General features: G+C 36.5%; 1 protein-coding gene across 4 annotated transcripts in view; it reads left to right on the top strand.

Annotated features, from left to right (window-relative positions):
* homer1b (homer scaffold protein 1b) overlaps nucleotides 1-23,974 on the top strand; it is a 34,665-nt gene extending 10,691 nt beyond the window's left edge. For 2 of the 4 annotated variants that reach the window (XR_013816403.1, XR_013816404.1), the window contains 8 exons: nucleotides 7,664-7,795; nucleotides 11,135-11,227; nucleotides 11,611-11,768; nucleotides 20,500-20,656; nucleotides 20,882-20,992; nucleotides 21,119-21,199; nucleotides 22,783-23,145; nucleotides 23,249-23,974. Coding sequence is in view for 2 of the 4 variants with exons in the window: in XM_079815702.1 (XP_079671828.1) it covers nucleotides 7,664-7,795; nucleotides 11,135-11,227; nucleotides 11,611-11,768; nucleotides 20,500-20,656; nucleotides 20,882-20,992; nucleotides 21,119-21,199; nucleotides 22,783-22,971 (921 nt within the window). In the remaining 2 variants the exon portion in view is untranslated. Of the gene's footprint in view, nucleotides 1-7,663; nucleotides 7,796-11,134; nucleotides 11,228-11,610; nucleotides 11,769-20,499; nucleotides 20,657-20,881; nucleotides 20,993-21,118; nucleotides 21,200-22,782 lie in introns of all 4 variants that reach the window. The other 2 variants (XM_079815702.1, XM_079815701.1) reach the window with 1 other exon arrangement.
* The last annotated feature ends 1,041 nt before the right edge of the window (nucleotides 23,975-25,015 follow it).

The raw sequence follows: 25,015 nt of genomic DNA on the forward strand, positions 1-25,015 counted from the left end.
ACCGTACTTTCTTGGTTAAGAGATTAGGTGGTGGTATTACAAAATATAGAGATCCACAGCTGCATTATTATGTCTTAAAATGTTACTGTTCCTTATGAGACTGGGACAGGGAATGGGGTCAACCCAGCAGCTGTAATTAGAGTCTGATCTTAAGTCCAGTCTGAGCCCTGCAGGGAATTTAAGTCATGCTCATAGTGGTTGAAGGTATTAGCAGGATGCTACATTGATTGAAGAGCTCATGTTAAGCCTGACATCATATTTAAGCTCTGACCATTCCTGCGTTTTCTCCCTCTTCCCCTATGCAATTTATTCTGCCCTTGCTTTTATGTGGCTCAACTGATTGTGGTCCTGTCACTCTGAATGACGGAGACTTGCCACTTAAGCCTTGTCTTTATCTGAACCACCGTTGACCTATAATAGGCAATAGCAGAGCCAGCAGTAAGGTCTCTATTCGCTGAGTGCTATTCACATTATCTTGGATATAACTTCACTTGATGGTTTCTGATCAAATGCAGTTTCCTTTCAGTCCATTTTCTTCTTACATTTTTGCCAATTTATTAAAGTCACCATGGCGTGAGGGCGGGACAACCTGTCACTCACATGAGATCCAATCCAATCAATTCCCGATGGACTATATATTTTAATTTAGTATTACATTTAGTAAATTTAAGCCTGGTTTCACAGACAGGGCTTAGACTAAAGGCCCCGATATACTCACTGCAAAGTTCTTTTTCGTTCTTTGTTTAGAGGTAAAACTACGTTTTAAATACTTGTCCAGCAATATATTGTTATCGAACATCTGACGCTGCCCACTGCTGAGAGCGTCTGATCATAGCAATGTGGATCTGTTTGCACAAGCTCTGCAATTCGGCGTCTAAAGTCTAAAGTCACATCACGTTTATTTACTGCATATAGCACTTTATACAATAGATAGCTTAAAATTAAGCAGCTTTACTATATTAAACATGAAAAAACAGTGTCATTGTCTCGTTTAATCAAAAGTACAACTTCATTTTCTACTATAAAGCGGCTCTCCGGTGTGTTCATATTTTTACTTATGGACTTCTGACCTCCACGGACTCGCGAGGAGAAATGAAGCGGAAAAGATTTCCACCTGACAGAAGGCGGAGCTTCCGCGCACACCTACAGTACCTATTACGTAATCGCCACGGACCAATGGTAGTACAAAGGTGTTTACCAGCTGGAGCAAACTTTTCCAGAAAGTTTGCTTTGGCAAGCTGTTTCAAACTTTGAAGTTTGTTTTGGCCGGATTTTGTTCGAAATGACCTCACATCAGTTAAATTTTCGATTTCACTTCAATTATATCAGGGCCTTAAGCCAGGACTAGGACTTTTTAGTAGCTTTTATAAACGTGCCTTAAAAAAAATTACTGCTGTTCATCTTGAGTTAAAACAGCTCAAACAAGCATTTTAGTCTGGGAATATGCTTGAGCCTCATCTGTTGGTGCTGTCAAGTCATGTTAAAAAGATCGTTTTTATGAGTTGAACGCACATGAACCTCACCAAAAAGTCGTAAATACGATTGGGAAGCTTTCTTTAAGCCCCGATCTTTACGAGTTGGGGGTGTGTCAGTGAGAAACGTGGCGAAATACCACATTATTTATAGGTATTTAGCAGTGACATTGTCAGGCTTTTTTTTTATTTACAACAAAATAAGCTAATTCCCAGCACAAAATGTAATAGCATTGTAATCCAACAATACATTATGTAACAATACATTTTACAGTGGCTTCATAAATGAACAAAAAAACTTTAAAAAGCAAATCACATTTACTTTCTAGAAGTAGTTTGAAAACCTTGTGTAGTTAATTAAGAGAAGGTACACCACCATGTTGCTCCGACAAAAGTGACTTGAACAAACCTGATGTTGTAAACACGACTTCTCAAGTCGTAGATACGAACTTCCCAGGAGGACTTTAACGCACCATGTGAAACCGGGCATTAGTCTACTTTTTGTATGTAGCGTATTGTGTAACTACAGCTTAACTAAGTAGATTAGTTGTTTTTATGTACTTCTACGCCTTTTCACACTTGAAATAGTTAACCATGGGCCATTCTAAACCCCAGGTAAATGGATTCCTGGGTTATCTTGCTCCACGTTTCACATTGCATCACATTGCTTTTGCATAATTTACCCGTGGTTTACAATCAATCCTTGACATGTTGACCATGTTCAGTTCTGCAATAGAAAAGAATCACAAAAACAATTAATCCTTGCTATTCTTAAGCTGACATTTCACACTGTACATTCCTAAACCCTGGGTTAACATTCTTTGTTGAATATTTGCGGTGCGCCAATGTAATTTATTGGACAAAAGCAGTAAGTGACCTGTTTACATAAAAGCTCCATCATTGCGCACACTCATATTGCCGACTATATTATACATTTTTTCCTGAATGGACTTTTGGGACTATGGGAATAAAACTCTTCTTATCTCCAGTTGATGTGTTTTACATCACTTTTGTCATTGTTTTCTTTAAACGCTGAAACGCTGAAAACATTTTGTTCAGAGCACGTGAATATGAGGCACATGATTGGTTGGTTTGGAATGACGATAACTCAAAGTCTCTTGTTGCTTAGGATGGGACATTAAGTGTTCAGAATAGAGCAAATGCCATGTGCCGGAAACAAACTTGCGTTGCTAATAGCTAGGCTATTATTGTGACATCCTGCCCTCTTTTAACCCCTGAGAGATTGCAAAAGTGGCATGAAACGGACAGCTTCTTCCAGTAACAGAAACGTTAGCCTCAGCGTTGTGCTTCGCTGCTGTCCACCCACTGCACAGATTTCAGCTGTTCACATGCAATTACAAGCCTGAAGTGAGTGATTATACAGCAGGCTGCATGGACTCTGATTAGGGCTCTCGCCGAGCCAATCCGTCTGCATCTGAAAATAAAGGCAAATACCAGCTCCAGCGTACTTAGCGTTCTGCTAGCTGAGCAGCTCGTACACAACAGCTCAAACTGTGAAGTTCCTGAGCTGGTCTTCCACACATACACATGTTCATTTAATTAGGTTTAACCCCCTTAATGTGTACATTAGGCACAGCGCAAACATCAGTCATGCTGATGCAGATTAGCAGATACTAGCATAGATTTGGTAGAAAACATTCAGTTTAGATGCTAAATATCATAATAATTTGATTATTATATTTTTACATTTTCTGAAAAATATAATGAGCTGTTTGCTCATGCAAAACGTGCTGCAATAGGGTGGTGTGTCTGGTTGCTTCCCATTGGGGTGTTCTGGAAGATTGTTTGTTCTAGTTGATACAGTATTTGAAATTGTTTTTGATTTTATTTATAGTGTGCTAAAAGCTCAGCTTCACCACTGATTATGTGCCTTGAGGGATCCACTTAAGGCCGTTACATACTCCGCAAGAACAGAGAAAAAAGTTCTCGCTCCCGGGGCTACGAGAACAAAACGATCAAGATGCATGTTGACTAAATTCAAGCATTAAAGAGAAAACAGTGTCTTCACTTTTATCTTTTTACACATTCATTTCCCACATATAATTGAATGAGGAAAGTAAAAACAAGAGAAAACAGCAACAACAGACTAGCATGTTGACTACTTGAACATACATTTTGCTCTCCTTTCTTTCTGGCCAGCAAATTTCTCAATGACTCTCTGATCAAAGTCTGTCATCTCAGTAATATCATGACGTTTGCATTTTTCAGTCAGATATTTGAGGTCTCTTACACCCGTTGTTGTCCACAAAACTTCAGTACCGACACTTTGAAATAAAAGACAGGGAAAGCAATAAAAGGCATTGCTAACAACAAATCCAGCCAGCCACCTACGTTTCTCATAACAAGCGCGTGAAGCTCCGTGTGTAGCTTCATCCTCTGTCACTGGCCTTCTGCTGGATTTGTAAATCGCGTTGGTCCGGGATCCTTTATCCTTTTTTTTTCTTCCAGCGAAAGCCTTGTGAAAGAATTTGGTTTAACTGCTGCCATCTCTACGAAAGTGATCATCTCAACAAGGTTTTGGCGGAGTCGGAGTGACTGTGTCGCCCACGCACTTTTGCTTTAGTGGCCAAGAGCGTAAAGTTGAATGACAGGTGACAAGAACCAATCAGATTGGATAAAATAACACGCATCCAATTCTGATTCGCCAGGGACGCAGCGATCTGCGTCCGGAGGGGGATCTCTAAGAAACCAATTAGAGACCAGCTTCAGGTCACATGCTGCCCGTAGATTTTTGGACTCAGATAGACATCCATTTGTCCGGCGTCCCTCGCACATGAAACCGCATGAAACATATTGAAGAACATATAAAATAGTTAACCGATCAAAGCCCGTTTTTATTCAATGCTGAGGCTCTTACTAACAACCAGCACATCGTATGAGTAAACTATTTTATTTTTATTTCATTTTTATATCATTTTTGTATACATGTATATTTCTGGAATTTTGATGGGGGCGGCGCCCCAGTGCCCTCTATTGACCAGCCGCCACTGGTTAACGCAGAGAAACGGAAATGTTCGGCACCTGCTTTTCTCGTGAAGTATGGAATGTCCTGGCCAGAACGAACTTAGTTCTTGTTCTTGCCACCTCGAGAAAACAAACACATTTCTTTGTTCTTGCGGAGTATGTACCAAGCTTTAGAGGTGTACAATTTTATTTGAAAGAAATCACTTTTTTAGGACTACAACAAACGGCTGGTAGAGACTAAAATGAGCTTCTTCCTGGATTAGTGACATCACTAACCCTAAAATTTACATAAACCCTGCCCCCAGGAACACGCAACAAAGGGTGTGAGGCCATGTTGAGAAGAGGAAGAGTTGTTGTTTTGTGAGTCTGCTCAAGCTGTCGCATCCGTCTTTTCACATTTATGGCAATACAGTATGTAACACAAATGTAATAGCATGTCATAAAAGCAAGATGACAACATAAGTTATAACCATAATTAAACTAAACTATACCTGTTCTATCTTCATGCAGCATTTATTCTATGGCTCTGAAGGCATTTTACAATAGTGACACAAGCGATTTATAGATTTTCTCAGAACATCAGTTACATAAATTCATCAAGTAACCATTCAGAAACGTCAAAGCTGAATTTTCAGCATCCTTACTCCAATCTTCAGTGTCACATGATCCTTCAGAAATCATTTGCATATGCTGATTTGCTGCTCAAGAAACATTTCACCACCCACAAGACCCCCCCCCCTCCAAATTGTGATCATTTAATTCTAGGCCTAATTGTCATCTAATTGTAATCATAATTGAGTTTACATGGAAAGATTAGGCCATTTTGAAAAAAATATATAAAAAATGACCACTGCTATACAATTTTACAGTTAATGAGCATTTGAGTATTTGGCTGAAAGGAAGCTTGTTTCAGACTACAGAGAACTAAAATTAACTATGGGCATGTGGACTATTTCTTTTCAGCTCTGTTGCTGTGATTACCATTACTATGGTAACAGCAACTTCATGATAGGTGGATCTCTCTTCAGGATTGTGTAGTAATTCACCAGATATTCATTGCTTAAAACCGATTTCTGGTTTCCACAGAAGCATATACCATCACTTAACAACCTCAGAGCTCATACCTCAGAGCTGTTGTGCTCTGTAGGTTAACCTTAAATATCTGTGGAAATGCTAAATACTGTAAGTATAGAATAGAGGGAACAGTGTTCATCCTTCCAACTTCTCTGAGGGAATGATTGTATAACATGTGTAACACACACATACACACAAACACACACAGACACAGGAAGCTGACAGTGGTAACCCACTGTCGATTTTCTCGCTTGAAATTACACGTTTTTGTGTGGCCAATTGGCCTTGTTCTGGAAGTGTGTGGGAGTATGAGAGCACTCGAGGCCTTTTATCCACGCAGCCTTCGTGGATCGCTATGCTTTGTGCACCCATCCATTCCATGTTTTACATTCCCCATCTTGAAGAACTATATTGCAAAAAATAGATGAAAATATGAGGTTTATGCTTAAAACAAGTATCTATCATTGGAACAGGATAAACACAATGATATGAAGTCTATGTAATTTTGTTGTTAAAGGCCTATTTTTGTATGGATGTTTAGATATTTTTACTAGAAATCTGATACCTATAAAGAATGTGATTTCTGTGAAGATGATACAGAATTTTGATGACTTAAATCTCTGGATGCTCAAATTGCGATTGTGAGATCCACAGAATGTGCAACATTCACCGTGCACCGCTTTCCTCTCTCTCCTTCTCCTTCTCGCTCTTTCCTCCCTCCTTATTTGCACTCGGTTTCACACCCACACAAACACATTCACTGGCAGTGACTGTCGTCATTTCATCAATAACATTTCACAGGCTTATAACGCAGGAAATATCTTGAGATGTACTGAAGGAAAGTGTTTGTGAGCATCCATTTCTTACCATGTCCTGAATGTCTCATTTAGACATTTTTGAAACATTTTAAAGATTTTTAAGACCCCTCAATATGAGCTGTTTATTTACTCCTTAACTGATCACTGATTAACTTTAAACTCCATCCTTGTGTCTCGGCATTAAATCCACACTGGAAATTATTATATTATATTATATTATATTATATTATATTATATTATATTAATTATATTATATTATATTAATTATATTATATTATATTATATTATATTATATTATATTATATTATATTATATTATATTATATTATATTATATTATATTATATTATATTATATTAATTACATTACATTACATTATATTAATTATTAGGTAATTTGATCATGCTTTTTGCTACTAAATTAATTCAATTCTGCTTTTATTCAAAGTTGTTTTGTAACAAAATGTTCCCCAAAGTCTGTGCAAAAAAATCTGAAATTCTTTCTTTAGAATTATTTTATTTAGTGTTATTTTAGCATTGCTTATATACTATTACTGTATTTATTAATTTTGAAATAGCTTTTATATTTTATTTAAATTTAAGATTTAGTCATTTTGTACTTTTGTCATCTTTATTAATTTGAGTTTTTTTAAGATTTCTATAGCTTTAATTTCATTTAATTTCATTTTAGTTTTAGTCATTTTAGTACTTAAACTTAAACTTCAATCAGTTTTTTTATTATTTTCATATAATAGTTATATTTATTTATCTATTTGGAATATACACTCAACATTTTTAAGCCTTTTTTTAAAGATTTATACGCATTTCGATTAATGATACAATTCCATCTAATTGAATTGAATAATCCTTGCATATTTTAAATGAATAACTGAACAATCCGTAATCAATGATCCAATTAAAATATGTATTATTCAATTAAATTTGATAGAATTTTAATATTAAAATTAATAATAAAATTAGTTTTTTGAGTGTATATTATTTCAGCTTTATTTTAGGTTTAGTTATAGTTAACAATAACAACACTAGAAATATCGAAGGCCATATTTGAACTTATACTAACTCCAAGGCCACATCTCTGACAACAGTTCCTTTATGAGCATGACGATGATACTCTTTCACACACTCTTTTATGCTGGCTGTTAAACTAATATTTCAACCATGTTATTCACCCTGTTTTTGCCTATTTTTTGCTCTCACAAAAGGCCTTCGTCTTAAACGCTTCAAGGCCAGATTGAAAACACGCACTCATGTTTTCACATTCTTTTCTGAGGAGTTGTTTTCCTTTTCATGTCACAGGCAATAATAAACAGCACTATCACCCCGAACATGACCTTCACAAAGACGTCTCAGAAGTTTGGGCAGTGGGCTGACAGCCGTGCCAACACAGTGTATGGGCTGGGTTTCTCCTCTGAGCATCATCTGGCCAAGGTGGGTGGAATTCTTTCTCTCTCCTATCGCTCATTTTCTTCCCTGTGTCTCTGGAGGTCTTGCTCTCCCTTTCTTTCGTTCTCTTCCACCCCCTGTGTTTCTGAGCTGGGGAACACCTACACACTGTGCCCTAATGAGGAGCTGTACAGTCATCTGTGCGTGGGAGGCTTCTTCTGTGCAGTGCTTTCCTCTCTTTCGCTCCCTCTATCTCTCGCTCCTCTGCATTATGATGATGCACTGCCAGGAGCTCACCACCTCATCTTGTCTGCCTCTTCTCTCCATTTTCATTCCCTCTCACTCTCCTCGTTCTCTGTTTTCTTTGCTTTTATATATGCTGTATTTACTTCCTAAAAAAATATGATTTATAAAGCAGTAGTTTCACTATTATTTATTTATCATTTTGAAAATGTTGCGTTCATTTACTCACGCTCATGTTGTTCTGATCCTTCTCACTTTATTCTGTGGAACACACACACCAATCTTTATTAGACATTAATTGCATTCATATTTAGTGTTCCTTAAAATGTTTACAAATACATTAAGCGCACACACACACACACACACACACACACACACACACACACACACACACACACACACACACACACACACACACACACACACACACACACACACACACACACACACACACACACACACACACACACACACACACACACACACACACACACACACACACACACACATAACAGTATCATAAAATAGCACTAAACAGTTTATATTTCTACTTTATCATTTTAAATAAATAAATAAATAAAAAAGTCTAATGGTTTTACATTACTTTATGATAATCATATGTTACTTAAGTCAGGTTGACTTTGATTCCATAATATAATGCGGTAGTGATTTTTTCACAATTTAATTCCAGTTGTGTTCCACAGAATAAAGTCACAGAGTTTTGATATGACATGAAGGTGAGTAAATAATTCAAAGATTTGTTGTTCCCTTTTTAACATCAGTTAACATGGACTAACAATGAAAAGTACTTTTTTCTCATTCTTAATGTTACTTTCAAACATTTACCAATACATTATTAAAAACAAAAGTTTTATTTTGTTAATATTATTTAATGGACTTGAGCTGACTTGAACTAACAATGAACAGTTGTATTTTTTTTAATACTCTAACAAATGAATTTCTCATAGTTAGTTAGCTTGTGTTAGTGCATTAACTAATGTTAACCATTGTTGGCAGTAACGCATTACAAGTAACGTGAGTTAGGAGTTACATAATCAGATTACTTTTTTCAAGTAACTAGTAAAGTAACGCATTACTTTTAAATTTACAATACAAAATATAAGTTACTTTTTCATATAATTTCCCATTTTTTGACTGACGTTTTTGTCCCCATGTTGAAATCAGGTGAGGCATTTGATTTGGTTACACAAAAACAGATTAATTATTCCTTAAAAGGAATAAAAATAGTGAATTGCAAACTCTGAATATTACGCAAACCTGCAATAATTAAATATGTTAAATTACATACTTTCCACCAATGATCCAGTTTGAATAAGCAAACCATTCGAATAAGCAAAAATTACTTTAATTAAACACCATATTTGTGTTTAATTTATTTGTTGCTTTTTTTATCCCTGAAGAGTATTGAACTTACTTTGAGAGTATTGAACTACTGTTTTGAAAGGTTTGTTTGAGTTGCGCCCTCAGGTGTGAATTTGCATCTCCTTCGGCTCGAGGCTTATTTATTTAAATTTGGTGTGAACGAGCCTTTACATTTGCCAAAAATATAACTTTTTTTGTTATTAAAAAAACAAACAAGCAAGCCTAGCCCAGGTGAGAAACAGTAAAGCAAAGGTATTGTAATACACAATACTTTACAAAAAAGTAACCAGTAACGCTTTACAACAAGGTTTCATTGGTTAACATTAGTTAATGTATTATCTAACATTAACTAACCATGAGCAATACATTTAATACTGTATTTATTAATCTTTGTTAACGTTAGTTAATAAAAATCCAGCTGTTCATGGTTTGTTGATGTTAGTTCACAGTGCATTAACTAATGTTAACAATATTTTAATAAAGTATTAGTATTAAAATATGAATAAATGCTTTGTAAGTGCAGTTCATTATTAGTTCATGTTAACTAATGTAGTTAACTAATGTTAACTAATGAACCTTATTGTAAAGTGTTACCAAGTAACACAATTAGTTTATTTTTAGAGAGTAACACAATAATGCAAAGCAATACTTTTAACTTTCCCCAACACTGTTGTTAACTAATGGAACCTTATTGAAACCATATTTGCTTTATCTTTGGATGAACTCTCTTTGGTTTCACTTTATTTTGATGGTCCCTTTAACACATTCTGTTGACTATAAGTAACGTTAAACCTACATGTCTACTAACTCTCATTAGAGTGTTAGTAGAGGATTAGTAGACTGGTAGAGTTAAGGTTAGAATAAGTTGACATGTACTTGCAAAGTTACTTATATAGTTAGTAGAATGTCTTTTGGGGGACCATCAAACTAAGTTTTTAGTTTGAGTTTTTTGACATAGTTGCAAAGTTACTAATAGTCAAAAGAATGTTCAAAAGGGACCATCAAAATAAATGCCTCAACCTTTAACATAATACAAACCTTCTGTCTCAGGTATATTCACTCAAAATCTGATGTTTCAACATTATTAATGGAACACCGTAGCTATGACCCAAAAGTGTACATAAATCTCCCTGCTGGATATTCAGAGGAAAATGCTTGAGTCCTTCCAGAGCTCGGGAAGCTTTAATGGGAGCAGTCTATATTGGGAGCTGTGACCATTGCTCCCTCTTTAGAAGAGATACCACATATCCACATATCCTATCCTACTCTAAAATAGCTAATCTATTTAAACAAATAAACATGATCTTCTTATTTCTGTCTCTGTATTCAACATTGAACATTGATTCATCATTGAAAATGTTTTTTTTAAAAAGTCTCCAACTTGGTGTGCCCCATCAGGCTTATTTAAAAAAAAAAAAATGTTTTTAGCTTTACCATGAAGACTTTTTTCGGTCAAACTATTCACCCAGAAAGATTATGCTGCTAGCTAACAAGGAACGTTCTCAGCACTTAGCTAATGTTGTGGCAAGGTTCTCTCATAGTTATGAACAAACATTCCTCCAGTAATGTTCTTCCTCTTTAATAATGTTCTCCAAAAGTTAGCACAAAATGATGATTTATGCTTTTACCTGAAATGTTTTGTTGGATGTTTAAATGTTGTGAATATTCAGAATTAAAGTTTTTATAACTTAATGGGAATGTTAGCAAACTGAACGTGAATCCCATGGTTTAAAGGCTTAAACATGTTTCTCTTCTCAGTTTGCAGATAAATTTGCAGAGTACAAGGAAGCAGCTAGGATGGCCAAGGAGAAATCTCTAGAAAAGATGGATCTGGCAAGTTCGCCCTCTCAGGTATGTCCTGTAATGTCTGGACTCTGACATGTTGCTTTAGTGTATTGTGTTTACATGGAATGAAGTTTGCTTGGAAAACTTGTTATTTAAAACAGGAGAATATATACAGTAAATGTAAAAATCCAAATCCGTAATTGTTTTTTGCAATCAGTATATTTTCCATTTAGGATTTATTCTTATCAGTAGTCTAACCAGTAGAGAACAATGTCTAGTCACAGCATTTCAGTCTCCAAGGGATATTTCTTATCTCTAAGAAAAATGTCATTTCCCTAAATCCCCTATTGTAATTAGCTGCTTAACAATTATATATGTAAAAGAAGATTATGTAACGACTATGTGAGGGTGCAACAAATTCATAATCCACGATTAATCGTTTTTCACAGGAATCGCCTGCCGACATTCATTCCCCCCTGACTCCACCCGTCACCGCGGACCTCTGTCGAATCAACGGCACTGGTGATGACGTCACTCTGTCTGACGTGTCACCGAATTCTATGCTCCAATCAGACCTTTCCCCGACCACGCCGACCCTTGCACACAGGTAATTGGGGCTTAATATTAAATCTTTTCAGAATCCTGATACAACAAGAGATAAGTCTTTTTTTCTCGATAGTCCACTTTAGACATTCTGCTAACTATAAGTAACTTTGCAACTACATGTCAACTAACTGTCATTAGAGTATTAGTAGATGGTCTGCTTAATATCTGCATGTCAACTTATTCTACTAAAAGCCTTGATATACGCACAGTGGAGTTATTTTTCGTTCTTTGCTTAGGGGTAAAAAGGAGTTTGTGACCAGCGATATATTGTTAGTGAACCATACTGTCACTGCTGAGAGCAGCTTTTAGATGAATATCTTAATACATTTCTTTTTTATCAACACTTGAATGTGGGTACGTTTCATAGAAAAGCAACATTTTGAGCAAAACGCTGAGAAAATCGTGTTTTAGACTGCGTCTAGGTCGGATTCAGAATGATGATCAAAGCATAGAGTAAATGGAGTCCATCATCACCCCCAAAGCTTCACAGTCCTATACCTCATCCTGGGTCGACATTTCATTCGGTAATATTTGGCAGTTTTGATCTATATGCTGTTTAATGTTGATGATCACGTTATTTAACATATGCATCTGCTTACATATGTTATTGCTTGTTTGTGCTTCTTCTTCGTATGTCTTTTAATCAGGCGATTCAGTACTCTTTTAGAAGATGTGTAATAGCGCCCCCCTTACCGTATAACAGTGAAAACACGGAAAGCCAGACATTTCCGTCAATGCAATGGAAGCGTTGTCTCACAAATGAAGGAAATTTCCATCCCTGGAGGGAAAGAGTTAAGAAAGCATCTGATCATTGCAATGTGAATACGTTTACACGACCTCTGCAATTCGGCACTCCAGTCAAGTCGCATCACGTTTATTTATATAGCAATTTTATACAATAGATTTATACAATAGTATTAAACATGAAAAAACAGTAATATTCTTGCTTTCGATTAGAATTACAACTTCATTTTCTACTATAAAGCAGCTCTTCAATGTGTTCATGTTTTTACTCACGGATATCCGACAGTGACAGACAGAACAGAAGAAATTAACTCGGAGAAGATTGCCACGTCAGAGAAGGCGGAGCCTCAGAGACACACCTACCTATTATACAATCGCCATGGACCAATGATAGTTTCGGAGGTGTTTACCAGCCGGAGCAAACTTTGCTGCGTTGGCAAGCTGTTTCAAACTAATTTTCTACTATAAAACAGCTCTTCAATGTGTTCATGTTTTTACTCACCGATGTCCAACAGTAACCAACAGAACAGAAGAAATGATCTTGGAGAAGATTTCTACGTCAGAGAAGACAGAGCCTCAGAGACACACCTACCTATTACATAATCGCCATGGACCAATGGTAGTTTCGGAGGTGTTTACCAGCCGGAGCAAACTTTGCAGCGTTGGCAAGCTGTTTCAAACTACTTTTCTACTATAAAGCAGCTCTTCATTGTGTTCATGTTTTTACTCACGGATATCCGACAGACAGTGACGGACAGAACAGAAGAAATTAACTTGGAGAAGATTGCCACGTCAGAGAAGGCGGAGCCTCAGAGACACACTTACCTATTACATAATCGCCATGGACCAATGGTAGTTCGGAGGTGTTTACCAGCCAGAGCAAACTTTTCCACCTTGGCAAGCTGTTTCAAACTAATTTTCTACTATAAAACAGCTCTCGAATGTGTTCATGTTTTTACTCACCGATGTCCAACAGTAACCAACAGAACAGAAGAAATGATCTTGGAGAAGATTTCCACGTCAAAGAAGACGGAGCATCAGAGACACACTTACCTATTACATTGTCGTCATGGACCAATGGTAGTTTGGAGGTGGTTTACCAGTCTGAGAAAACTTTTTCACTTTGGCAAGCTGTATCGAACTCTTAAAACGAACTCCAAGTGAACATCGTTTTGTTCGAAATTATGTCACACCAGTTCGTTCTTCTATTTCGTTTGAAGTATATCGGGCCCTGAACCCACCTAACTACTAATACCCTAATGAGAGTTAGTTGACCTGTTTTGCAAATGAATTAGAGTTAGCTGACATGTAGTTGCAAAGTTACTTATAATTAGAATGTCTAAAGATAAATATTTTGGTTAATTTGTCATGATTATTTCTTTAATTTCTGCTTTTCTGAGTTTTTTTCTCCCCCTTGAAGTATACGTCGATGTAGGATATTTAATTTTGAATGCTCATATCCTCTATTTTTACATTTAGATTCACCATCATTTTAAAGTTACACACTTAAAGTAAATCTTTAAAAACACTAATAATTTAATAACAACATAAATGCAGTCTATTGGAAACCTCAAAATGAATATACATTTTTCATACTGTAGTGTAAATTATAATGTTGTGATGCTTAAATTTACTTGCAGAATTTCGTTTTTAGTGTTTGATATTTTATTTTTATTTAATCAAATTAATATTGCATTTTAATATCAGCTGAGGTTGTCATAACACATTTTGTATTGGCTTATTAGCCAGAATTTTAATATCAATGAATCCGTAGTTTGTTTGTTGCCTTGAAGTGTTAAGTAAAAGTGATGTTAAAGTTAGCACTAACAGTCATAAGTTCATTGCGCTTTTCCCGAGCACTTTAAAATTATTTTCAGTATGAGCATTCAGACACTTGTTCATATGAGTATGTACTCAGCAGCTTTTTTAGTCTGACTGCAAAGGCAACATTTTGAGCCCATTTCACCAGGTCTCTGGATGCTTGAATTTTAATTAGTTGAGCAATCCAGTGCTGCAGGTTCAAAAATAGCATCCCAGCGTTTCTTACATAATCTCAGGTTAATGTTTCACTCTCACCTGCCACTTGAAAAATACTAAACGATTATTGGACGCAAATGCGCAGTGAAAACCGCATTCAACACCCACACTGCAGTTATCTTCCAGACAGCTATATGGTTTTCTTATTGTCAGGCATTTTAGAAGCATGCATCAAGAACTGTATTTTTTTTTCTCTGGAATAATATGTCCAAACAAGTCAGAATTATATAATACAGTGCCACGTTTTGAACCCAGAGCAAATGTGACTTATGAAGTTGGAGGCGGTGTCATCTGTTTCTGAGCCTTGCGAAATGAGTCAGAAAACCCACTGTTAAATCAGCACAACCATTTTGTTCAAAATGTGACCTGAAATAGGATTGTGTTTTTTCCACGTGAATTATTATATTATGGACAAATTCATATGGTCTTTTTTTGTCTTTTTTTTCAGACACGTGCTTAAAACTTGTCGGGTCTGCTCCTACTGATAGCGCCATGTCACAGCTGTTTGACATGACTACAATGTTTTATAATGAATGCACTCTTACGCAACAATGACTGTAGATGCAACTAATTCTATCTGAAGTTCTGTTATTATTTTTAGACAGATATGCATATTTGGTCCCACATTATATTAAGTGTCTTTAACTATTATATACTAACATTTATATTAATAATTTGATACAATGCACTTGTTGTGTTCATACATGTTTTTACATTGTACTTATATTTAAAAAAGACCTACATTTAATGACATCTACCCATTAAACCAAACCTGTCCCTAACCTTACCCGTATCCCGCCTCAAAAGCAACAAAATCGTTTTGAAATACAACATGAACACAATATTTATTTTACAGTGTCCTTACATATATTACATGTACTTACCATAGTAATAACAGTAAATTATGCATAATTACATGCAGCTAACCCTCAACCAAACCCTAATCCTACCATAACCCTATAGTAAGTACATGTAGTTAATCAATATTACTCAGCACTTAAATATATAATTACACTGTAACAATGACACAATGAAATAAAATGTAACCCAATATTGTAGCTACATAACTTTTCATGTAATTACATAGTAGTTAAAGACACCTCATATAAAGTTTGACCGCATACTTATGTCAGCTGAACTCTCGTGATGTTGTTTTATTAGTCATGTTTTAAAATCCTTTGTAGAGAAATAATTTTTGAAAACTGATATTTCCTGCCATTTTCTTTGGGAGAATCTTTTTGTGACTTTGTTTTGTGGTCTTTTTTGTATCAAGTTGTGTTTCTAAGGTTGATATCTGTAAATCTGACATCACATTTAAAACATTTATTAAATGTCATTCCACTTCAATTCATCAGTTTGCTGAAGTTTTCAAACTTGAATTTTAACAATACATTTACCGTAAAACTGGTTGACATGAATAAGTGATCATATTACTTTAATATTCTAATATTCTAGATCTAATATTTTTAAAATGGAAACTATCCTTTCAGTTTTGCCAAGACTGATTCATACCACTGTGATATTAGCAATTTATATTAATAATCAGCATTTCATTCTTCAAGGAGGCGGATTTTTGAAGTAAATAATGCAATTAGTTCCCCCTAAAGATGATCTTACTTCAAAACTCCCCTTAAAAATACTGTTCCTGTCACTTGATGAAGGTGTAAAAACATGTTTATGGATAATAGATTAGCCTGTTGAGTGTATTTGCTCTGCTTTGGCTTTTATTACATGGCGAGTGAATTGAAGGCATTTCTTCAAACACTAATTCTCTCACCCACAGTCTTGTGCAGTACATTAAAGTAAGTGTTGAGGGGCTGGTTGGGAAGTTGCCACAGTGTCGTGAATCACATTTACAGTGGGGCTTAATATGATACACACACACCAAAACTTGTGGCACACCAATCAATGGTTTTTAAACTTCATTATGGACTGCTCTTCATGTGGCGTATAGAAAAAAATCAATTTTATTGGTGACTTAAAATGTATACCTTTAATAGAGGTGCATTGTGGATGCATTGAAATGATATTCATGTTGATTACTGGGCTGTTGGAGCTCTGAATAGAGGAACGATCAGATGGAGATTGTTTATTGATTCACATTCAGTAGGCTTGAAGGACAGTCACACTGACATTATCCTGTTCTTTTGTAGTTATGTGATGTGGACAGCCATATGCTTTTGTGCACCTGCATATATACAATGGCCATAATGCCACTTTGTTTGATATTTCATATCCAATGCAATGACATTCATATGTTAGCGTATAGCATACGTGTTCAACTTATGAAATGAGAGACTTAAAGACTTTATTTCAAATTAAAATAATTTATTACATGAAAACATAGTATATACATCACCATAAATGCATCATGAATACACTTAAAAAAACTGTGAATTAAATAAAATGCAGATTATCTATAAATATCTATACATTTGTTTCCAAACATCCAAAAGAGCATAAAACTGCATTGAACTGATTCCTATGTGTTCTACAAAAAAATTTCATCAAATTCAAAGACTCCTTTATGTATTTTGCTTAAAAATGACTGTTATTGAATCTAAAAGTCAGGATTTAATTCTCGATTAATTAAAGTGTCTTAGGCTCTAATCATTCCCATTCCCAACTGAACGAACATTTAGTTATAATATAATATACAACATATGTTGACTTACCAGGCTGAAGTCCCTGTTTCTCTTAGCTTGAAGCTGCAAGACTTCACTCTCATCTTCTCTCCTCTCTTTCTCCTGCAGAGGAACATTTCTTCTCCTTGTGTGCGGCGCTTTATAGCCATGTGGGTCTCCAGTCTGTTGTGTCACAGCTTCAGTAGGAGTCAGAGCGTGTGGGCTGAGGTGTTGTCTGTCAGAGCGGGGGTCGGGGGAGGAGGCGATCACGTCAGCCACAGCAGAGGTGGTGGCACTGGGGGAGATGAAAGGGAATTGGCGGCGCTCCGTAGCGTAGGCGTTAATGCTGAGGACTCTGTGCTGCATGGTTCTCTGCACTGCACGTGTCCCAGGCAACGGTTGCGTGGTTAAGCTGCGGTGGAGTGCGTGGAGGGAGGCAGAGGAGGTGGGATTCGTGATGAGATGTTAAGCAGGATGACAGCGGATGGGATTCCTCATAGTCCTTTGGAGATGTTGGTTGGTTATGTATTTGCTGGCACTGTGACACTGTTTCAGCATTTTATGTTTTTATTTTTTGTCTGTACATGAGGATCAGAGCACATGGTAAATTTATGCTTCATTTCTTTGTCACTAGGCTACATGAAGAACACAGATGGATTGATGAGAAATGGTGAATATTTTGTTATTACATAACCGAAGAGGTCGCTTCCTTCTTTTGTCTTTAAACTTTTGAGATCCCTTTAGAATCATTAAGTGACATTCTGCTTTGATCTCTTTCAGCTTGTCACGTTCCATTAATCTTTTTATTAAAATATTTATGCAAATGACATGGAATCTGAATCACAGAGTTTTTAATAGTTCCAGGGCACTGAAATGTTCGCTCCCTAAAAAGTCCCACAATGCACCTTGAAAACCAGGGAGCATCGATTCTAACAATGTTCCCTTAATGGAAGTTCTGAAGCGTGAAACTTAAAGTCTCTATGAAATTTTGTTTTTTGTTTTTAGTACACTCTAAATAAAAAATGGTGCTAAATAGCTCTAAAAGTGGTTCATTGGCTTGTAATCAGGAGAACCACTTTAAGTGCTGTATAGCACCTCTTTGAAGGTTTAACCTTTGTTAAATGGTGCTATGTAGAACCATAAGAGGTATATTCATTCAAAGACTACAGCCAATCACAATGTCTTATCTTTCTGTCATCCTCCAATTGTATTCCTCCTTCCACATAATTTAACTGCAACTGACAGCTCTCAGTATCCAAACTGTCTTGTTTCATCCTACCACCACCCCATTCTCCTCCTTAGATTTTAGATCTGTTACTCCATTATGTTTGCTATGAATGGGAATTTACAACAATGGCAAAAGCTGTTTTTAATCGTTTTTTTTTTTTTTTTTTGCTTTTCTGAGGTCAAAAAGGCTTGTGTGGGGGCCCTGGAATATTTCCTTATGGGGGGGCCTTGGGGGCAAAAAGGTTGAGAACCACATTATCTTCAGGAAATACACATTTTAATGTTGTTTTAATCCTTTCCCCAACTAAACTAAAAGCCTAAGGGAGAGTTAGAGAACCTTTAAAGAGCTATAGAGGGGCTTACCGGGTTCTTATGGCATTGATGCTATATAGCACCTCAACCACTCCAAAGAACCGCTGAAGAATTGCTGAAGAACCACACTGGGCTTAACAGGTTCTTTATACGGTAGCGGTGCTTTATAGCACCTCAAACACCCAAAAGAACCACTGAAGAACCGCTAAAGAACCAATTTTTTTGTGTGTATAAATATGTTAGCCTTACTGTTATCTTTAAGCTAGTGTGCTCCAAAACAATGACAAAATTAGCATTTAGAAGATACAAGCGTTCAAAACGTACAGTCTCTCACTTCCGGATCAATGATTTTGATGACATCACTCTGCACTTCAGCTTCTCATCATATTTTCTGTCCAATCAAATGCTCTCTACAATCTGAAGTGTCTCATCCCATATGAAGCTACGGCTAAAATCGGTCACTTGTTCACATTAATACTATTTTCTACATGATGAATGGCACATAGTGCACTATATAGGGGATAGGGAACGATTCAGACAGTGTAAATATACTTCCCATTGGGGTGAATGAAGTCTGGTTTCATGTTAGTGTCACGTGAGACTCCGCAGCGCGCACACAGTCTGCCCCGGTCCAGAGACACAATAGCATAGACAAGATCATGTGCGAGGCGGCGCAAACCAGAAAATGTATCGAGCTGTGATATAAATGAAACACTATTGGCTATTTTAAAAGGGGGGAGGGGCTGTTTGATATGTCCCGATGTTTTTAAAAATACAAGCCATTATTTTATTATATTTCATCATAAATATACATCGCTAGACAGGTAATGAACATAATCTAGCTAACATTTATAATTTATTTACAGCTGAAATGTTGCACGTATATATCTAACAAGTAAAGTATTTATCATAATGTACTTTAAATAACATTACAAGTAATGTCAGAAAGATATCAGCTCTGCTGTTGTTGATAAATACCAGTAGTGTTGTTGTACAGTACAATGATGACATTGAGAAAAGGAAAAAAGATTTTACAAAATATATTTTTAGACCTGTCAAGGTTAATGCTTTTACTTGCACTACTGGCCAAAAGTTAAGAGTCTATGAGACAGAGGTGTCCAGTGCTGCTCCTGGAGGGCCACTGTCCTGCAAAGTTTAGCTCCAACCCCAATTAAACACACCTGAACCAGCTCAGGGTCTCACTATTCATACTAGAAACTTCCAGGCAGGGGTATTGAGGCGAGTTGGAGTTAAACTGCAGGACAGTGGCCCTACAGGACCGAGATTGGACACCCCTGGTATAAGAATCATTAAGAACTGAAAGAAGTCTCTTCTCACCAAAGTTGCCTTTATTTGATCAAAAATACAGTAAAACAGAAATATTGTGAAATATCATCACAATTAAAAAATTAATTTCAATATATTTAAAATGCAATAAATTTCTGTGATGTCAAAGATGAATTTTCAGCATCATTACTCCAGTCATTTTCACGTGATCCTTTAGAAATCATTCTAATATGCTAATTTGGAGCTCGAGAAACATTATAACATTAAGGATACTGCGATACATTCTTCCAGGATTCCTTGATGAATAGAAAGTTCAAAAGAACAGTTTTGTAATATTATTAATGTCTTTACTGCCGTTTTTGATCAATTTAATGCACCCTTGCTGAATAAATGGTGGTCTATAGATGTCTAAAATGGACATGAACAATCAAGGATATATAACATTCAAGGTTTAACATTGGTTTAACAAATTTTAATGTTGTTTATAATTTTTGTCTACAGCCCGACTACCAACAAACACTGGGAAGCAGAGCTTGCAACACTGAAAAGCAACAATGCCAAGCTCACAGCTGCTCTACTGGAGTCCACAGCCAACGTCAAACAATGGAAACAGCAGCTAGCAGCTTATCAGGAGGAGGCCGAAAGGCTACACAAACGGGTGAGGAGGGGAGAGTTGACCTTGTAACCCAATATTGTGAGCATACTACATCCTGGGGTTCAATATATCTAACCTGGTCTTGAACTTAGCTAAAACTGTTGATACATTTTCTTGTGTGACTAATGTCTATGACAAATTTGTGAATGTGAACTCCCCTTTAGTTTCGATATTTGTAACCTAAACTAAATTTGTGACAAGCAAAACTGTTTTTTTATTGGTCTGCAGGTTTCTGAATTGGAAAGTCAGAGTAGTCAAACCAATGTGATCAAATCCCAGAAAACGGAGCTGAACCAAACAATAGAGGAGCTGGAGTGTACCCTGAAGGCAAAAGAAGAGGTACTGTTTGTTATGCTGTATGGTCAATAAAACTGTATCACCAACAGACTTCCTTCATTCACATTTTTATTGGCTTTGCCAGATACTTACACCATTTAAAACGTCTTTCTTGCTTGTTTTTCATAGGAAATGGTTCGATTGAAAGAAGAAATAGAAAATGCAAAGCAGCTTCAAACTCAGAAAGATGAACTCACTAAAAAATTAGAGGTAAGAACAGACATCCCAGAGGGTCCACGAGTCTCCCGCATATTGGTAGCGGTTTAGTGAACCAATCACAAATGGTCAGCCAAGATGCATTACTGTTACACCTGGTATTTTCATGTGTTTCAAATGCATCTTCTGTGACCACTTGCTTTTGGATTTTGTGGAGACCGTTTGCTCTTTTTTCCGTCACACTCAACTACATCACTTTTGGCACACGAATACTATTGACTGAACTTATAGTAGCCAATATTGTGCATGGCGTAACTTCATTTTAAAAAGAGGGTGGGACAGGAGTGGGAGGTGGGGTGCTAATACAATATGTACAATAACAATTGCAGAAAAAATTGCACTACAATGTCCAGAAATTTTAATAGTACATTGAGTTTAATTCATCAACGCAGAAGTCATGCTTAATGTGATAGTTTCATCTGTAAATCTACTATATATGTGACCCTTGACCACAAAACCAGTCATAAGGGTCAATTTATACATCATCTGAAAGTTGTCCAAATGAAGTTCTTAGCCATGCATATTACTACTAATAATACAATTTTGATATATTTACAGTAGAAAAATTTACAAAATATCTTCATGGAACATGATCTTTACTTAATATCCTAATGATTTTTGGCATAAAAGAAAAAGTTATAATTTTGACCCATACAATGTATTGTTGGCTATTGCCACAAATACAGTATACCCATGCAACTTATGACTGGTTTTGTGGTCCAGGGTCACATATAATACAATATTGTTAGTTCACAGATTCAATAAACACACAGCATGTTTGTGTGCCTTAAAGGGATGATCCACCCAAAAATGACAATTATGTCATCATTTACTCACCCTTATGTTGGTCTAAACCTGTTGAACACAAAAGAAGATATTTTGAACAATGTTGGTAACCAGACAGTTGACGGTAGCCATTGACTTCCATAGTTGGAAAAAAATACAATGGAAGTCAATGGCTACCGTCAACGGTCTGGTTACCAACAATGTTCAAAATATCTTCTTTTGTGTTCAGAAGAAAGAAACTTATACAGGTTTGGAACAACATAAGGGTGAGTAAATGATGACAGATTTTTCATTTTTGAGTGAACTATTCCATTAATGGTCTGGTGGTAGAAGTTTTGTTAAGCATGTCGAAGGTTATGGGTTCTAATCTGCCCTTGTATAGTTTGTTTTTTTCTCATTAAAACCAAAGGTGTTAATCAGTGATTGGACATGTTTGTGTGCATTTTGTTTTGTGATTTCACCGGAACGAATGGAGTGTCTCCACAACAGCTATGGTGTTGTGCCATCTGGCGGAAATGAGTTTTTGCAGGGTGGGATATCTGTAAGAGCAGTGAAGCAGTCCTTGAATATTACTATTACGTACTTGAAATTGTATAACATATATATGTCAGTCAGTATAATTTTTTAAAGAAAATTATACCTCTATTCAGCAAGGATGCATATAATGCTACAAAAAAACGTGTGCACAATCAATATAATAATTATTGTTATAGCTGCAAAGCGAGGGGAACTCTCTATTAGTGATTCGTTTATAGCTGTAGTGTAATAAATGCCCACACGATGTGTTACAGGACACAGATTTGCGGAACAAGGAGCTTGAGGAACAGTTGGTTGATCTGGAGCAGCGTCTGGAGTCAAGTCAAGTAGATCAAGAGAACCTCCGCAAGAACCTCAAAACTCTGCTGGAGATTCTGGATGGCAAGATCTTCGAGCTGACAGAGCTTAGAGACAACCTAGCTAAGCTCATAGAGGACAGCTAGACTCCTCCACCTCTCGCCTCAAAACTTGATTTTAATGCCACTTTCCTCCTTTTATGAAATACACAGAGTCTGATTCAGGCCGAGAGCGTCTGGTGACCTCGACTGTCGGTCTCTCCTTCACTCACTTACACGGAATGATTAACCTTTGGTTGCACTTGATTTTGTATTTTTGAGGTGGGTTCGTTCTCTTCAGTGCCACTGCTACCTACCAAGTTTTATTGTCAACAATACTCCTGTACTTTTATTGATGTTTCCTTGAATTTCCCCCCCAAAATAGGCAGCCTGCAAAGAACATGGCTGCATATAGGCTCCTACTCTTTAAAGGTGCTGGTTTCGTGTGCCTGGCTGTTGGCGTTAATGGACGTTTCTTGTGCTGCTGAGGACACTACATGAATTACACTGACTGGATCTTCAGTCGTATTTTAAGACTGGATATTCAGAGCCATATGTTTCAGCCAAATGTTATTGGCTTGCCTCTTCCCCTTCATGGAAACTGCCTCAATGTTAGGTCAGTCAAAGTTTCAGGATACTCAGCCGCTGACCTAAAAAGCTCTTGACATTTAGCTGAGACGTAGATGTGGCATATGCTTTAGGCTTGTAATATACACTGAGCAATATTAGTGAGCGTTTTTATGCCAGATTAGTGCGAGCCACCACAGTGCGTCCGTCAGTGGAAAAGGTGAATTCATGGCCTGTTATAGTTAAATTCTGGATTTCTCCAATGACCAGTGTAATGCTTTTGGATCGTATTGGCCTTATAATAACCCGTATCTATACATTTTTCAGGATTTTCTTGAAGACGAGGATCTTCCTTTGTTTGTTGACTTACCAAATGCAATTATGTACTCAATTCCTTACAATTTTCAATAACAATATTATTGTAATATTTAAAAAGTCCATCCTGCTGATGGGTATTATGATACATAGATCACTGTCAGTATGATTGTATTTATATGTGGGGAAAATTCTGTTTTAAATTTCCCAATGTTAATAAAGACTATTTAAAGATATCTGACTGCATTGTTCTTTAGAAATTAAGAGAGAGAATGATGGTGTGACTCACCAAGGTTTTATAACATTTAAACCCGCAATCTGTGAGAGATTTGCATCAAGTCAGGGCCGTCATTTAAATTCACAGGGGCCAGGGCAATGAGTAAGTTATGCAATAGAAGATGCATAGTAGACCTCCCTCGTCACAGGACCCACGATAATGTTATTATAGTCCTGGTTTTACCCCTGTCGCCCTTATAATTAAGGATTAATATAAGGATTCCATTTTTTTTTTACCCAATCAAATATTTAAGAGCTTTGCATAACTGGAAAAAAATATATATTAAATAAAAATGCCCATGGAGTACTTTTCCAGGTCTTAGAAATCACACTTTTAAAATTAATCTTCCTTCGATGAGATAGGTGAACCCTAAACTCTAAAACACCTAACCTTAACAGTCTACTACAGTCTACCAATACTCAGTTGACATGTAGTTGACAAGTTACTTATAGTTAGTAGAATGTTAGTAGAAAGTGGACCATCAAAACAAAGTATTTAGATTTGTCCCCCTGGTTGAGAACCATTGCCTTAATCCTAAACTTGAACTTTTTACACTACAAGGATAGCTTCACAAAAGAAGCCATTTCATTCCCTTTTTAGAATGTTCACATCTAGTAAACAGGTCTAGAATATCAGTGTGCAGGTCAGTAACAGCTGAGTGGTGCAAGTACCCTGGACACCCTTAATACCAGTCTTCACTTGGGGTAGCGTGACACCTTGTGGTTGGAAGCAGAACTAAAATATAAATTATGTCATTTAGTTGTATGCCTGTGCCCCAAAGGCACTGCTGGTCGGATGATAATGGCTAAGTATTGTATAAAGTGTACTGAAGCCGAGGAACATCGTCTTGACCATGAACAAAACATTTTCTGTTGGGCACTGCAGAATATGTCATTCTATAATTAAGGTACATGTCCATTAATTATCATTATACTTTTTCTAACAATTTTCTTCCGAAAAATATTTAACCCATTAAGAGAGTGCATACTCTAA

The sequence above is a fragment of the Gobio gobio genome (genome assembly GCF_949357685.1).
Source record: "Gobio gobio genome assembly, chromosome: 4".
Taxonomy (NCBI): domain Eukaryota; kingdom Metazoa; phylum Chordata; class Actinopteri; order Cypriniformes; family Gobionidae; genus Gobio; species Gobio gobio.